Genomic DNA, 16,206 nt, shown 5'->3' with positions numbered 1-16,206 from the left:
AATGCGGAAATAAATTATCTTCTGTCTACAGGTGGATTGACCGCCATCGTCTCGATGAAGGGCAAAGTACCTAAGTATAGTATTAATCTTTTAGCCAACAAGAATATTATCCTCTAAAGACAGCCATGCCAAAATCAAAGGCACTTAAAATAGAACCCGGAGAGAAAAATATGGAGCTTTATACAGAATCTATATGGAGCCTTAATTCCCTTAAATGGCGGTAGACTAGTTTCCGAGACTGAGTGGTTTTGATATGATTGCGAAAGGGTTCCTTTTAGTTAAGAATCGCCGACAATTTAGTTTTCGCTGTTTAAGCTTTTGTGGATTATTTCCTGTTTTATAGAGTTCTTTCTACAGAAATCCTGTGATTCGCTATAACTTTACGGGCCAAGAAGTAAACATTTGCTGTATCAAGCGTTTCGAAAAGGTTATGCTTTGGTTAGCTTCGTTGTTAAGAGAAAAATTAAGACTATTTTAATTTCTACGTCATCTATGATTAAGTTTAATGCATATGATTGACATAGACGTCTGTAAGGGCTCATGCATGGGTAACAAGGACTTAAAAATTTATGCTCACCCCTGGGCGGTATTAATTCATTGACGAGTAAAATACTGTTGAAGCGATGCTCTCTCTGATGTCTCAAGTCAACGACCACCTCGATGTCTCCAACATGGCTCCGTTCGAAGGAACTCGAAAGAGATTCACGGTGCAAAGGAAAGATTCTGCTGAGTCAGTCGTGAGCGCAAAGCTTGAAAATGGTCAATTTTTCAACGGCTTTATATGCATCTTGAAATGGATATCTGCAGTTCTAATTTTCTTGGCTGTATTATTCTGTATTGTGACTAGCAAGCTTTGTTTGCTGGTTCTTGGGCATCAGTTTAAAAGTGCACAAGAAACTAAAACGAACACTGCAGCAGAGTATTCTGCAGGGGCGAATAAACAGGCGTTGGTGATGATGCTCGTGCTCGCTTTAGTGATACCACAGGCGGCATCTTTACTTTACGCCATTTGGACAAGCCTGAGGAGAAAAAGCCGACCATGGCCAACAAAACAAGGATTTATTATCGTAAGTGTAATTATAAATTCCAAATTGTAGCTAGATAGATGGTATAAGAGATGTAGTTGAAGCAATGGTCACAGTTAGGCCACGCGAGTTGAAGCTCTACTGAAGTTACGGAAACATTTCAAAATGCTGGTTCCCTTTGACCTTGTATCAAACTCCTTGCCAAAGATGTAGTTATGCTACCTATATATTTGCAAAGAAGGCTTTTGACCTAGCGATTTGAACCGATTCAAAAAAGAATAATAATTGATAAACTGTGAAAATAATTTTATCATAAAATCATTATGTCGGTGTCGAAGCCTTCTAATATGATGCGCGCTATGTTGGCCATGTACTCAGCGCCATTGCCGCTTTGTCTTTGCCCGCGATCTCACGAACGTTTTAGATGTATGCAATAGCACGACATTGCTTTTTCTTCTGGGACAACAAGAACTTGTTTTATCACCGTTACATTCAAAAATCGATCTTTGAACTATTTGGCAAAGGGAAATATTGCTTGTCTTCCACTTCCGTGAATTAATAACTTTAAGAGAAAACTTAGAAGAATTCACTAAATTTATGGCAATTGTACTATAAGGATAGTGGCAATCATCTTCAGTCACTCATTTAAAACTCAGTTTTACCTGTTACGAAATATAATGGCAGAATAGACAAAAACGCTCCGACCTCTAATTAGACTGCAATTATCTTGCTGTTTGTTGTGCATAAAATATGCATTAATTTCACCCAGATTTCAAAGCGAATCATTCATGCATTATAAGATAATCTGGTTTTACTAAATGAGTGGATAATGCATTGACGAAGGGCTAGGGCTTAAAACGTCAGCTTTAGAAACTCTTTACACCAGTCCATCTCGATGTCTATGATATATCTATCATTTACACTATCAACTCAGCTCATAAAACATAAATTATTTTGTAATACCCCCAGCGACGCATTATGCATTAGCCTTACATAAGTGGTTTAATTTGCTTTTATGAATATTGGATTCAGAGGTTTTACTTCTACGATACTATTTCATTCCTCCTTTGAGATGACAGAAACAATAAATTTTAACGCGCCTGAGGCTATTTTTGTGGCTAACAGAGAAGAATTGAAAGCAAAAAGATTACTTAAGTCTTGACAAAAACGTCAATCAAAGTGTCTTAGATGGGACTGTTTTGGTATGCTGCTATGTTTAGCATTTTGATGTCTCTAAGTTGTTTTGACTAAGTTGTCATAATATACTAAGTGATGAGACTGCCTATCATGAAAAGCTCTATTGCCCTTTGTTTTAGGGTAAAAGAAACGCAAAAGTTCGAGTATATTTCAAGGAAGTATATTATCGGCTTAAAAAAGTTACCATTTAAGGCAAACACAAGTTGCAGAAGGTGTAAACTAATTTCTTACTGGAAGTCGCGCCAACAGACACTTCATAACAATAATTTTAGAGTCGCACGGGCTCGCTGCCTGAACACCGTTGTTGATAAGAGTTTGACATAGAGAAAAATCGCTTTATAACATATTACATAAGTTCGAGATGAGACTTGTTTTAGGTTTTGTCGTAATGATTTTTTACGAATTTGAAATGAATCAAAAACGTGATTCCGCCCAATGACTATGTATATAAAATAATGAACACTTCTTGTTCTATTCAAAAGGCAAAAGTAAAAAAAAATTGTCACAAACACATGTCGATCGATGAATGAAAACAAGCCTCTTGCAGTAAAACAGTCATATTCGTGTTCAGATATCACTCTTGATCCTCTGCCATGGCACAATGTGGAATGGCTTACGCAGGAAAGCCGTTTTACTCCAAAAATGTCGTAATACTGAACAGAACTGGGTATCTCGTGTCCAACACAGAATCATGGTATAATGTGGGTTATATACACTAAGCTGTATGGATCTAAAGGAATCAGTAAGTGCAATCGTACCCCGATTTCCTGTCGAGCACTTAAAAGCTTGATATACTCTTTACCAATCAGTTATTCATTAATATTGACATTCAACAAAGCAACCGACAGGAAACAAGCAAACAAGAAATAATCAACCCATTTTCTTTTTCGGCCTTTTGACTCTGTGAAGGACAATGAAATAATGGAGAAATATTTTGTAGACGGTTTACATGATTAGTACCTCACTGCCTATTTAACAAATAGAGAAGCCTTGACTGTGCTCTGTTCTGTTATAAAGCACGCTGAAAGCGGCTAGAGCACGAAAGAAATGTAGGGAGAAACACGAGACGTAGTCGAGTGTTTCGCTCCACTTCTTGAGTGCTCTAGCCGCTTCCTGAGTGCTTTATTACAGAACCGAGCACAGTCAAGGCTTCTCTATTTGTTTTATAATAAAGAATCCGTTAAATTCCCCGAGCATTACTTTCAATTTTCAAAACAAACTTTATTTCCAAAGCGAACAACAATGTCGTCAGCATGCTCTATACTCTCATAAAGCACGCTACAATAAGCCAATCAGAATCCCTGTTAGAATGGTTCAAATAATCTGATTGGCTGTACAAGACTAAAGCTGTCAAAAGTGTCAAACCATCAAAGTTCAAAAACCATCAAAGTTCACATTCTGCGATAGTTTATAAACTAAAATAATTTAACACTTTTGCCTGAAGTTTTTAAGTCTCTTATACAGAATCTTGAAGTAAAATGTTCAGTGAATTTCAGCCGAATTTTTGCTCATAAAAACACGCGAGTTTTTTCACATGACAAGGTAGAAAACAAACTGTTCAGGGCGAATATTTTTTGAATGAACGACAGTCGAATTCAGCGGAACACGAAGATCGCTCGGGATGACAGCGCGGCAAAACTCGGCTGCAATGACAGATGTGACTTTCCATTCAATGCATCGGAAAGGATATTAGAGAAAGCTCTTATTTTTTCACTCGAAGGGCGGCCGATGTAGTTTCTGAGGCTTGCTTTACTGTGATGACCGGAGATCACCATGACGGGCGAGCCGCGATGGACTTCAGCATGATGATATTCGCTCAGACACTGTCATGATTAGAATGAATTTTAACAGTTATGCCAGTTGGTTATATTTTTCATCATTTCTGTTTTGTTCTGTTTTGTTTTTGAACACTGAACTTTATATACTATATGAGTGTTAGTTGTGTTTTTTGTTTCCGTACGTAAGCTTGCAATCTAACTGAGCGTGAATTAATCTTTGAAACTCGGAATGTCTATTTTGTTTTTCCTTTGAGGATTTTCGAATCTGCTCACGTTTTAATAACGTAAATTACGGCGACTGGTATGTTTACAAAGCTTTATTTGATTCTTCTGTTGCTACTTGCCAGCTCGCTTGTTCCGAAATTTCACTTTCAATTATCGGAAGAAAGCTAAAAAGAAGTCCCGGAAAAGGTCAAACATAGTACAATTTGGCAGATGGCGTGAAAGCTTTAGCTCAGCTCTCTGCTCTATACTCTCATAGAGCACGCTCTTTCAACCAATGACAGCGCGCGTTATATTCCAACTTTATTGTAAATCTAGTTTGTTAAGTTATCTGCTTATGTGGCCTTAAGATATGTCTTTCTAAATGTAAAAGAATTCACTTTATTACAGATTTTGGTTTCCGGAGCCCTAGAAGCGATTTCTCTTAATTATATTGCCGTGGTGATGGTGACTGTTCTACCAGTTAACACCGACGTAATTGTGCTGCTTATGTGCAGTTTAAGTGTGGCACCGGCGATATGGCAAGCGTTCAAATCGCGATCACAATGGCAAACTTGTCAAGGGAAGTTGGATGTTATTAAGTTTTCTGCAGCTGCTATCTCAGCCATAACTGGCATTGTCATGCTCTCTATAAAGGTAACTAATCATAAAATATCTTTTAGTTTATACGAGATGAAAGCAAGAATGTGATAAAATGTCTTAAGTGAGGAAATTTATTTCCTAACATTACATCTACTTGTGAATTTTAATTGCGGACGATAAACTCTTCCGAATGATGTATTCGCTGGCTATCTCAGAAGGAAGCTGGAATTACATTTCGGACCGACTATCTTTATTATTGATTGTTTCGTTTAGGTACCCGACTTATCTGGACAGATTGGCATTCCTGTATCATTTTTTCTCCTTTCCATTGCTTGGTCACCGAAGCTTAGAAAACTCCAAATACGAAGCAAACAACACAGTCAATCGACGTTAAGAGAACACTATGTTTCAGGCGTTTCTTTAAGCAACAATGATGAAGAGCGAGGAACTAGCAGGGGTCCTCCTGTTAAGATAAAAACTGCCCGAGGAAAGGCGGCCATTGTATCTTCGTTTTGGAAACTTTTTCTCACACCTCTGATTGCAATGACGTTCGCCAAAAGTTACGATATTGTTGAGCTCGACAGCATTTACGACACTTTTAAAGCCATGACAACAATGAATCCATCAACAACCTACTTCATGCTTCATATTTTTGCGAGTTTCTTTGGTTATCATTTTGGTTGGCTGAGCTGTTCTCTTTGCATGCAACGTATTGGATACGCTCTTCCGTTAACGCTGGCAACACCGATTACTCTCCTCGTGATGCAAGTCCAAAGGATATGTGAAATAAGCACACTACCATTACCTAGTGCATCAACAGATCTAGGCTACATTCTTGGGGCAGGGTTCCTTCTGTGGTTCTCGCAGTTCATTGCAACCACTTATTACACATGGAAGAGTCAAGGACAGATCATGGCAAAGGCATCTGATCTTCTATGGATTCCGTCTTACAATGGTATGTTATTTTGCATCCATTCTCATCTTTCATTCTATATTAGAGCAGAGGGATTGAGAAAGCAAAATCAATTTTAATGCATAACTCTTTTTTTGTCTTTATCATTGTTGTTGTTGTTTTCTAATTGCTTATCAAAACTCTGCCCACGGGCATAGGGGAGTACATCTATAGCTTCGTTGCTATTTTTCATAATTATATTTCAGTATTTTCGAAATCAATATGTGGTAGCAAATGTGTCACTGTTAAATTGGTTGACACGCGACCTTAAAACCGTTTGTATTTAACTTAAGTCCTTCAAAAAATGTAAACTCAACAACAAAAAATTTAACTCAGATGTAAAAAATGTAACTTATGTATCCTCTCCTGCAAACATTTGATCCATAAAAAACAAATCAAACCATCGTTGTATTGGAATATGTCTAAAAACTAATTACTAATGAAGGCCGTTCTCCAGAAACATTTTTACTGAATTTCTCTTTCATTTAGTGACAAATATATAAAATTCAGCAGAAATGATACCAGTTGATTCCAGTTGAAATTCGAGTACCATTCAAGACTTTATTTTTTTCCAGGTGTCTGCCTTGAACAGTACTTATTATTAAACAGACGAAATCAGTCATGTGACGAGGAACACAACAAACACAACGAGCTATCAAACAATATCCATGTGTTCATATGTACGACAATGTACCACGAGGCTGACTACGAAATGGAGCAACTCCTTCGCTCTATACACGATGTCGACATAAACAGAACCAAATCAGGAAAACATTTTGAGTCACACGTGTTTTTCGATGGATGTATCAGGGCAAACGTGCTTAACAGCTATGTTTTGCAGCTGGTGTCATTGGTGGAAAAGACGTTGGTTGTGAGTCTGACGGATTGTATCAAAATGAAAACCCCATACGGCATGCAGCTAAGGTGGAAACTTCAGGGCGGAATGGATTTCACTATTCATCTTAAAGATAATGCTAAGGTTACATAACGGTTTTAAACTTTCCGTATTTGTTTCAAATGCACCAGTGGCAAATTTCTAAATAACTTGAAATTGCTCTATTAATATATAAGTTAATAAGCGAAGAAATCTTAATAACAAAAAAAAATCGGTTCTACCTTTAAAACAAAAGTTTTCCTCCACCTGTTCTTCAAACCTACCCGACCGTAATCCATAACAGATTCTATCCTGTCATTTTACTTTAAGTTAACACGTAAACCGTTCAGATGGTGTTCAATCATCAGATTGCAAAATTGCTAGGTCCATTTTTGCAATTTTCTAAAATGCGTGAGGCAGCCAGCCACTTAGATACATACTAGCTTCTTATCGCTGAGTGGGCTGCCACGAACACTATACTATTGATAGAATGTCCTTTCATTTTTACACAGGTGAAGAACAAGAAAAGATGGAGCCAAGTAATGTATATGTCCTACGTCCTCGACTTTCGACAAGAACTTCTCAGAGGTACCTTCGTAACATACAAATTAAATAACTTTCAGTTCAGAGTAACAAAGGCATGCATTTATTTAGCATAGAATGTTTGTGACAACATATTCCGCATTTTATATTGTAGTGGAAGATGACCAGTGCTTCATCCTTACAACAGACGCTGATGTTAAGTTTACCCATTGGTCTGTTGAAGCGTTAATTGACCAGATCACTGAGGACCCCAAAACGGGTGCAGTGTGTGCTCGTACCCATCCATTGGGAGATGGGCCTGTTGTTTGGTATCAAATATTTGACTATGCCATCGGACACTGGTTTCAAAAGGTTCGTTTCTATTAAAGGGCCTAGACCGATCTCAGCTCCGTTGGTTTTGCCATAAAATTGACTTAAAATTTTTTAAAAGACAAGAATGATAGAAATAGTCTCAGATGGGTTTTAAAGAGCAAAATTGGATGAGAGGACACAAAACCATTTATGAATTAAAATGAAGACTTCTCAGTAACCAGTTGATGAACTGCGACAACTTCTCATTGTTACCTGAACCAATGATTTGGCAATAAAACACCTCCCCAAACCTTTGGTTCGTATTATATTAGGTTGATTACATTCATAAGACGTTTGTTAGGATCATGAAAGGCAAGGTCCACAGACTTCTGATGATTAAAAATCGACATTTATTTCACAAGTTTCATGTATGTGTTATTTGAAAATGTTTATGATCTCGGTTTAGGTGGCCAATCATATGCTTGGTTCGGTACTGTGTAGTCCCGGATGTTTCAGTTTGTACAGGTGCCAGGCTGTACGAGATGTTCTTCCTACATATTCTACCGGCGTGGACCACGCCTTTGAATTTCTTACGAAAGACATGGGTGAGTTTGTTTGCATACCCAGTCGGTGAGAAAAAAAATGAAACATATCAACTTCGTATGCTCGATCAATTAAAATAATTCCCACCAGGCAAGAATTCATATGTTTCTCTATCCATAAGGTGAAGACCGCTGGATGTGTACACTCATGATCCAAAGAGGCTGGCGACTGACATATTGCGCCGCAGCAGAAGACAGCACTTACTGCCCAGAGAGCTTTGACGAGTTTTACAAACAACGTAGACGATGGACACCATCCACTTTAGCCAATCTTGTTCTGCTTGTCAGCGAGTGGAAACGGACACTGAAGAATAACGAGCATATTTCTTTTCTATTTATTCTTTACCAAACGTTCCTCGTCTGCTCCACAGTTATTGGGTAGGCTAAAGTATTTATTCAAATAATTGAACGCTCTAAACACTTTCGGATTCTTGATTACAGAAAGCGAAACAAATCCTAGTTATTTCACAGCCCTCAACGTCAGAGAATTTTTTTTCCTCATGCCCCTTTGTAGCGAGCGAAACGTAACGTATATTTACATCGAGACAGTAACGGTATGATTTTTTTCCCGGCAGACCCTCCACAGTCATTCTGGTCATAGTAGGTGGAATGGTGTTCTCAGGACTTGCTATTAACGAGATTACTACAGTGGCTCTCCTGAGCCTTTTGGTTCTTGCTTACATCTTAGTCTGTTTATTTGCGTCCCAAAACGTTCAACTCAAAGCGGCTAAGATACTGACCTTTGTTTTTGCTGTGATCATGTGCATTGTCATCATTGGCGTGGCTGTTCAAATTTCAAATGAGTTAAAAGAAAGGAGAGCTGAGCCCATTTTAGGACCAACATTAGAGCCAAACACAACATTGTCACCTACACCGAAACCTTTAGAACACTATCTGCCAGCTGGAGTCAGCACCCTGTACTTGGCTGGGTTGTCTAGCATCTTTTTAGCCTCTGCTCTATTGCATCCGAAGGAATTCACTTGTTTGTTACATGGAATTTGGTATATCCTCTGCTTACCTTCAGGTTATCTTTTGCTAACGATATACTCGCTTTGCAATTTAACCGACAGGTCCTGGGGTAAGTTAATGAAAAGAAATTAGTATTTTTCTCATTACTTTGTTCCCCTTTGATTGACTTGATTGATTGAAAATGAGAAAAACATCAAACGGCTAGACAATGGGCAAATCTTTTCCCTCTTTCAAATCAGTTTGAGATAAATGCCTCACTTAGAGGCTATTGTTAAATTGATCATTGTTGTGAATGAGATGAAGAAGAATCCACTTCTCCATAAAATGTCCATTTCTTTACGTGCTTGATGTCTTCGGGCTGAGTAAGAAAAAAGTAAATTTAAAAACTTCCTAGCTCAAGTTGTAAGTGAATTATTTTTCGAAATTGAAGCAGGAGGAGGTTGGTGTGTCATGCGTTTACTTAAGTTGTAACCTTTACTCTCAAATGAGAACAAACAAGCATAATCCGCACTGTATTTTTAGGAACACGAGAAGGAAAGTCCACATCTTCAGACGGAGACGACTGGTACAGGCCATTTTGGAATTGTTTGAAGAGAGTTTGCAAATGCTGCCAATATCAAGAAGAGTCAGAACAAATCCGACCGAAACATCACGGTACAAAAGATGGAAGCATCATAGAAGGGAGAACCAATATCACAGTGGAACTTTCAAATTCCTCAAGCAAGGTACTTTTTGTACTTACACTGACGTTTCGAGCGTTAGCCCTTCGTCAGAGCGAGTGGCGAAGGGCTAACGCTCGAGACGTCAGCTTTGAAACTCTTTACGGTGGCCTATTTATGTTATTAACTCAGTTCATAATATGTACCAAATACCTTGTTATACTCCCCCTCCGACGCAGCCCCAAAGTTTATTTAGAACTTGCCCCCTTTTTACATAGAGCGACAGACTACGTTTAGAAAAGTACGGTTTACTTCTGGAAACTCGAGAGATATATTTGGTAATTGTCTTTTTTAGGGTTTTTGGGCCTAACTGTGATTACTGTAAGCATTATAATCAATAGTTTCTTAACTGACTGCTCAAGAGAATCACCCAATGATTTATTCAGCCAAAAATAGTAAAAAAAAAAAGGTTGTCAACGGTTAGTGAGCTCCAAACAGTTGCTGCAGCGCCGAGGTTTCAATATTTGATTTTCCGGCTTAATTTTACTATAAAAATTCACAAATTATGCTTGCAATAACATTAAAGCAGTAGATTTGTGCGCGTACAAAAGTCCATGTAGGTTCCTCGACGCTCTCTAACTTGGCTTAAGTTTCATGTTATCTTCACAACGAAGTTACAGTGATACCTTAAAAAAAACTTTGAACTCCCTAAAGTTTTCGCAAAAATAGCTTCTCTTTCAATTTTTATCCCTTGCTCATAGATTCAGTTGGAGAAACTTTTGCGAGAGGAATTTCGTAGCTTAGCGAGTTTTCTTTACAGAAGTACGCCGCGAATAATATCGTAACATAGGGGGTTCCCTTCGTCTGTTTTACTTAGTGTTAGGTCATATTTCTTTTCGTTACACTGGATATGTTAAGGAGCTTTCATTAATTTCAGTTAACAAGACCATCAGATGCAAACGAGAACACAGGGGTGGTTCTTGATACAGAGGAAAGTGTGTCTGAGAAAGACAAAACAAACGTTCCTCGCCTTTCAGTTATGGATACATATAGAGCAAAAGATGGAGTGCCGAGCGCAAAAAGCGAGAAGAGATCAGCAAACGGTTCACAGTTGGAGAGCCACAAACAGAGTTCAGTTTTTGAAGATGATTGTGTTCAAAAAGTAAGTGAGATCTATAGAGATGTTATGTATTCTGCAGCTGAGATCCCAAGAAAAAAACGAGCCAGATCATCAAAAAGTTCGCCGTCCAATGTTGCTGCGATGAATGCTAATGAAAATTCCACGTTCCACAAACAGCCATCCGGCCAATCGTCTGAGCCTGCTACCACTTTAAATAAAGATATCAAAGATGAAGTCATACCATCAACTTCTAATCCGCAGACAGGAAATAAGGAAAATATCACAAACGAAAATCGAATCTCTGTCCAAGAAGCCTGGGCTGATGATTGTGAGGGAAAGATGGCACCTATTGACGAAGAAGATAATTTTGAAAGGATGTCTAAGGAGTACGATGTGTGCAATCGTTCCATTGAGGACTTTCCAACATGCTTAAATAAAACACAACCGTCTCAAGCCAGTCTCAAAACCATTTCCGTCTCAAGAAATCCATCCAAACTTGTCCTCCCTGCTATTCCACGAAGAACACCTTCAAAACCCACCGAGAATCCGCAGATCAAACAAACATGCATAGAGAAAAGCCAACACGAAATCCCTGTGATATTTTCCACACAAATTGAGTCGTCGCAATCAATTACTGTGGACAGCTCAGAATATCAATTGGAGATAAGTTCACGATCGCATACATCTCAAGCCGAGCTTCCAGTTCCAACAGAAGGTATTTATATACCGTAAGAATCAAGAATGCGACAGAAAACGTTTTATCCTTACAGTGCTGTGGACTGCAGTGTTTTCTTTTCCTTTAATAATGCCAAATTGCGCATGAGTTCTGTGCGATAATTCATATGAAAAGAATATGAAGCTATTTCACACATATTGAGATTTGCACTGTGAAGCACTATCGTTCGTGTCTCTAATTGGAAGAACGATGTATTTTCACAAACGTTCGCTTCCAGTCTTTGAAATGTGTCGGTCAGTAAGAAAAAATCTAAGTATGTATGAAGTAAAAACATCATACCATGGAAAGTGCTTCAACGATTAATATTTACTCGTTGAGATACATCGAAAAACTCACTCGTTCGCTGCGCTCACTCTTTCGTTTTTTTTTTGGTGCATCGCAACTCGTGAATGAAAATCGTTCGTGCGCACTTCCCATGGAACAATCTTCATTTACGAAATATTTGAGAAGCTATAAGGCTCAGTGTATGTGCGAGTTAAGGATCTTGGGTGTTGGAGGAAACTAGCAAAATAAGTAGGAGAGAAACCACCTTAATTTTCTCGTCATTTGGTTTTTAGTACGGTATATGATTTATAATGCCCTTCTCCAGCTCAATTTTTTTCTCTTTAAGGCGAAATCAGTCGCCCTGGGTCAGCTCTCGAGAAAGTTTCTCACTCTGATCCAAATTCTCCAGTAGAGGACTGGATACCTAACGATTTGAAGGTAAAAGTAATTTCTTTATTAATACGCTCTTGGTTCTATTATTATTATTATTATTATTATTATTATTATTATAATTATTATCATAATTATTGCTATTCCAGATCTTTTTGTTTTCCTACATATAGAAAGAATCATGTACATCGTCATCAAATTTCTGATCGTTCAGCTAAAGTTGTTCCGTGTAAAACTCAGTCGATTCTCATCGAAACAGAAAGCGAATCACGTCCCAGTCCCTCAAACTCTGTTCTTTTCATGAAAGAAAAAATTACTGAATGTTATTCAATAAGATGAGATATAAGCATGATAAGTCTGTTGAGATAACGAAGATAATGTAGAATAAAAGACGGTACGATCACTTTATTCAATAACATTCTAGTCACCCGTCAGCTGCCCTATTCCGATGAGGCCTTACTACTGTTGCCCAACTTCTACATCTCTAGTCCTATGCGTTTGAGTTCGACCGCAGATATTGTTGTATTGTTCTCCGAATCATTACAGGATTATGCTCCAAACTTCCGCAAAAATGGATATGAAAAAGCAAAGTTTATCGCTGGAATGACCGACCAGGTAAGTTCCTAGAGGCAAGTTCCTAGTGGCAAGTAGGATTTGAAAAACAAAAGAAGAAATAACCAAACAAACAAATGATATTGTGCATTTCTTGGTTTTCCTTGGTTCTTTTGGAGTAATACGTCAACAGTTAAGTGATTTTTCAAGTTTTTCATGATTTGACGTGGTTTCTAGGTTTTCATCTCTTTTGAGCCAGTGCAGCAGAAAATGACAGTATTTCGCAATTCAACAGTTTGAAGATCGAATCATTTGCTAAAATCAGACACTACAACTCACTGTTACAGTGCTCGATGGTTATGAAAAGTTCTTCATATTTTCCTAAGTAGTTAGACTTGCTTTGTATACATCGATACTTCCTTTGCTTCTGCAGCGCATTTTCAATTTTATTGGAATGTAATCATGGCAAGGGGCACCCACTTTCCTGCAACACGTTTTCCCAGCTCCTTGGCTACATGTGCAACAATAATTAAGTTGTTTTTATTTCTCAATCCATTCATTTTAGGACCTTGAAAGGATTGGTATACAAAATATAGGACATCGACAGAAACTAATGAGAGATATCAAGAATATTCCGCGCATTGATATCGAAGAGAACATTCCGGTAAGTTCCTCCTCCTCTAAAACGTAGCTAATGCCTTTCTACCCTCTGATTTATTAATCGAGCATGTTTTTGCCATGGAAAATTTGTGCAGGCCATGACCTATCCACCCATATTTTCGTACGTTCCTCCGTTCGTCCAATTTTTAATTGATTTTATTTTTCTAATTTTCGTCACTTAACAGGAAAACGTCGAGGTTTGGTTACAAGAACATGGTCTCGAAGAATACTGGCCTTTGTTCAGATCCAACGGATATGCAGAACCAAGCGACTTGGTGGATTTAAAGAAGATGAGCAAAGAGAAACTTAAGGAGACATTGCTCATCCGAAAACCGGGCCATTTAAATCGACTGAAATCTCTCATTAACAAATTGCAATATCCTAATCGAGGTGTGTTAACCACCATAGAGTAAAGCATGCTCCGTAATAAGTCGTTGAACTTATGATACGGTTTACAAGGTTCTCTTTTTTTTCTGTCGAGTATCTTATTCCAGGAGGATAAACACGCCCTAGCCTAAGATTTCTGATGTTCTCATGAATACATTAATTTCATCGCTTCTTACCTCTCCTCTGACTGGAGATGGAACTCGCTGCTGTTTTACTCGTGGTCCATCATGAATGTTCTAATCTCAGGGAGAAGAATGCTTTTAAAACCATTTGATTTTTTTATTAGTTATGACTGGGTCTTGACTTTTCCAGAAATAAGCTAACCAGCAAATAGGCTAAATTTTAAGATCGAATGTTGTCATTTGATGTTGTTTTGTATCCTGGCTGCCTGCTATGCAGAGCCGCAGATTATATTTTGGTAGAAAAGATATTGGTATAACTTTTTAAATGGTGGAGATTCAATCCTTTACTGTTTCGTAAGAATAATTTCCATTTAAATTGTCTATTATTGTTACCATCAACTTATAACAATTGCATAAGGTTTAGAATGATTTATGTATCAATGTTTTCTTACTCATTTCAGGACAAATGAAAATTCGGCGCACAAGGAATGAGCTGGATCGTCTTCCGTTAAAGTTCTTGGATGTGGATAATTCAGACGGAGGTGACGAGTACAACTTCTGGAATGGTTTACGACAAGAGTGCCTTATTCCTGAGATGAGTGCGTTTGATCAGACGTCCGAGCTTAAAGGAAAACTTGTAGAACTTAGAAATACAACTCTGCTGGTTTTTGGCGTTAGTAATGCCTTGTGGATGATTATCATTCTTGCATTGGTCCGGCACAAGGATCTCAAAATCTTAGGTGTGGACATCATCGGACTTGGTTTTTTAACCATTTATGGAGGAATATTCGCTATACAGTTTTTAGCTCTTTTGTGCCATCGCTTTAAAACACTAATTCATATTTTAGCGCGCGCACCTTGGAAGATGAATAGTACAAAAGTTGCTCCTGCTGAATCTCCACGAAGTCAGCAAACATCGTGAATATCGTTGAAACATGAGTGAATTGTGAAGCAGAATCAATGTTATCAACTTCAATTAGGGGCAACAAGCAGTTTTGTTTCAGCCACTTTCCCTCTTTGGTCGGGTAACAATTATAAATGAATAAAGCAGTTCTTTCCCGATAATGAACTAAAAAAAAACCGCGCATTATCTGTTTTAATTTTCACTTATCAGGTAATTTTATTTTGTAATCAAGAGTCAAAATAGAATTCTATGCAAGTTTTCACTCCTTCCTTGAGTGACATTAAGAACACCCCACGAGTGTAGCTTCTCACATGTATCCCCCCAAGGTTTTGGTTATTACTTATAACCAGTTTTGAAATGACCGTAGCTCGAAAATGTATGTTGTGATCATAATAAGATGGAGCACGATGTAGAGCGTCAGGATCAAAATAGATTCAACTAAGAACTAGCTTGGCTAGGCGACAAACGATTACTGATGAGAACATCACCTTTGAGGCGCATGGAAATTTTTTTTGCCCCCATTGTAACTTATCAGTCAAAAACCTTAATCAAATTCTAATTGACAATCCAATCTCTTCGATGAACAGAGGTTCACGGACAAAATGTTGATAACAACCTTTATTCCATTAAATAGAACCACACCTACTTGATACATGTCTATGTACATTGTATTTTGCACGGAAACATTGTAACGTGGTTCCGGTTTCTGTGACATTACAAGAATATTACTTCAAATTCAATGAACTATATACAGCACCTTGGCTTACTGTTATTGGTGTGTTTTGGCGCGCTGTCACTAATGTATTTAGATCCTCATCGATATTGTTTCCTTATATGTCCGCTTTGCTACTGATCGGCTGTTGTGCATTTTGATAATAGGCATTCGTACTTCAGGAATTCTCTATTGATGTTTCTAGGATGACGTCTTACGTATTGAGGTGGCCTCTTTAACCACACGTGCAAACCAATGAAAGTCATGATCAATAAACCTAAATCCCGAGCGGGCCTGAATTTTTTTTTTTTTTCAGGCCTTATTTCAACTACTAGTTCAGTAGTGTTCATAACTGCGAGGATCGCTTCTATATTCGTTTCTTTAACCGTAGTGCACATATATGATTTTCATATATTCACAATCATTACCAACGGGCATAGTTGCAAACAGGAGCATGTTAAGTGTTCCATCCGCGTGTTCTGAAAGCGCTAAATTACGAGTGCAAGTAAGCCATTTTTATTCAAAACAAACCTAAGATCTGCATGATAATACATCAAAATGGGATTTGATACTTATAAAAATTTAATCAAAGGGCTTTTGGATCTCATTCATGTTATGGCTTAAGTTTGCATTGATTTCTTGGACTTGCTGAATAAAGGTACAGT

At 38.0% G+C, this 16,206-nt stretch overlaps 1 protein-coding gene across 2 annotated transcripts; it reads left to right on the top strand.

Annotated features, from left to right (window-relative positions):
• Positions 1-516: 516 nt before the first annotated feature.
• On the top strand, positions 517-16,139 carry LOC131790282 (uncharacterized). Of its 2 annotated transcripts, XM_059107467.2 has the most exons (16): positions 524-1,067; positions 4,613-4,858; positions 5,078-5,759; positions 6,332-6,735; positions 7,143-7,218; positions 7,328-7,524; positions 7,931-8,069; positions 8,189-8,444; positions 8,642-9,144; positions 9,558-9,760; positions 10,632-11,529; positions 12,161-12,252; positions 12,751-12,819; positions 13,322-13,420; positions 13,602-13,806; positions 14,387-16,139. In XM_059107467.2, the coding sequence occupies exons 1-16, from the start codon at positions 624-626 to the stop codon at positions 14,845-14,847; spliced, it is 4,974 nt and encodes a 1,657-aa protein (XP_058963450.2). In that variant the 5' UTR covers positions 524-623; the 3' UTR covers positions 14,848-16,139. The 2 variants fall into 2 exon arrangements, with proteins under 2 accessions (XP_058963451.2, XP_058963450.2); XM_059107468.2 differs by lacking the exons at positions 12,751-12,819; positions 13,322-13,420; positions 13,602-13,806; positions 14,387-16,139 and adding an exon at positions 12,629-12,733 and having other exon boundaries at positions 517-1,067.
• Positions 16,140-16,206: the final 67 nt, after the last annotated feature.

Source organism: Pocillopora verrucosa, chromosome 1 (assembly GCF_036669915.1).
Source record: "Pocillopora verrucosa isolate sample1 chromosome 1, ASM3666991v2, whole genome shotgun sequence".
NCBI classification, from domain to species: Eukaryota; Metazoa; Cnidaria; class Anthozoa; order Scleractinia; family Pocilloporidae; genus Pocillopora; species Pocillopora verrucosa.
Note: the sequence above shows the minus strand (reverse complement) of the source record. Positions and strands in the feature narration are given on the sequence as shown.

Coding starts and splice junctions, on each gene's coding strand:
- LOC131790282 (XM_059107467.2), top strand. CDS start 624: ATGCTCTCTCTGATGTCTCAAGTCAACGACCACCTCGATGTCTCCAAC. Junction 11,530..12,160: donor GCTTCCAGTTCCAACAGAAG/GTATTTATATAC, acceptor TTTCTCTTTAAG/GCGAAATCAGTCGCCCTGGG. Junction 13,421..13,601: donor ATATCGAAGAGAACATTCCG/GTAAGTTCCTCC, acceptor GTCACTTAACAG/GAAAACGTCGAGGTTTGGTT.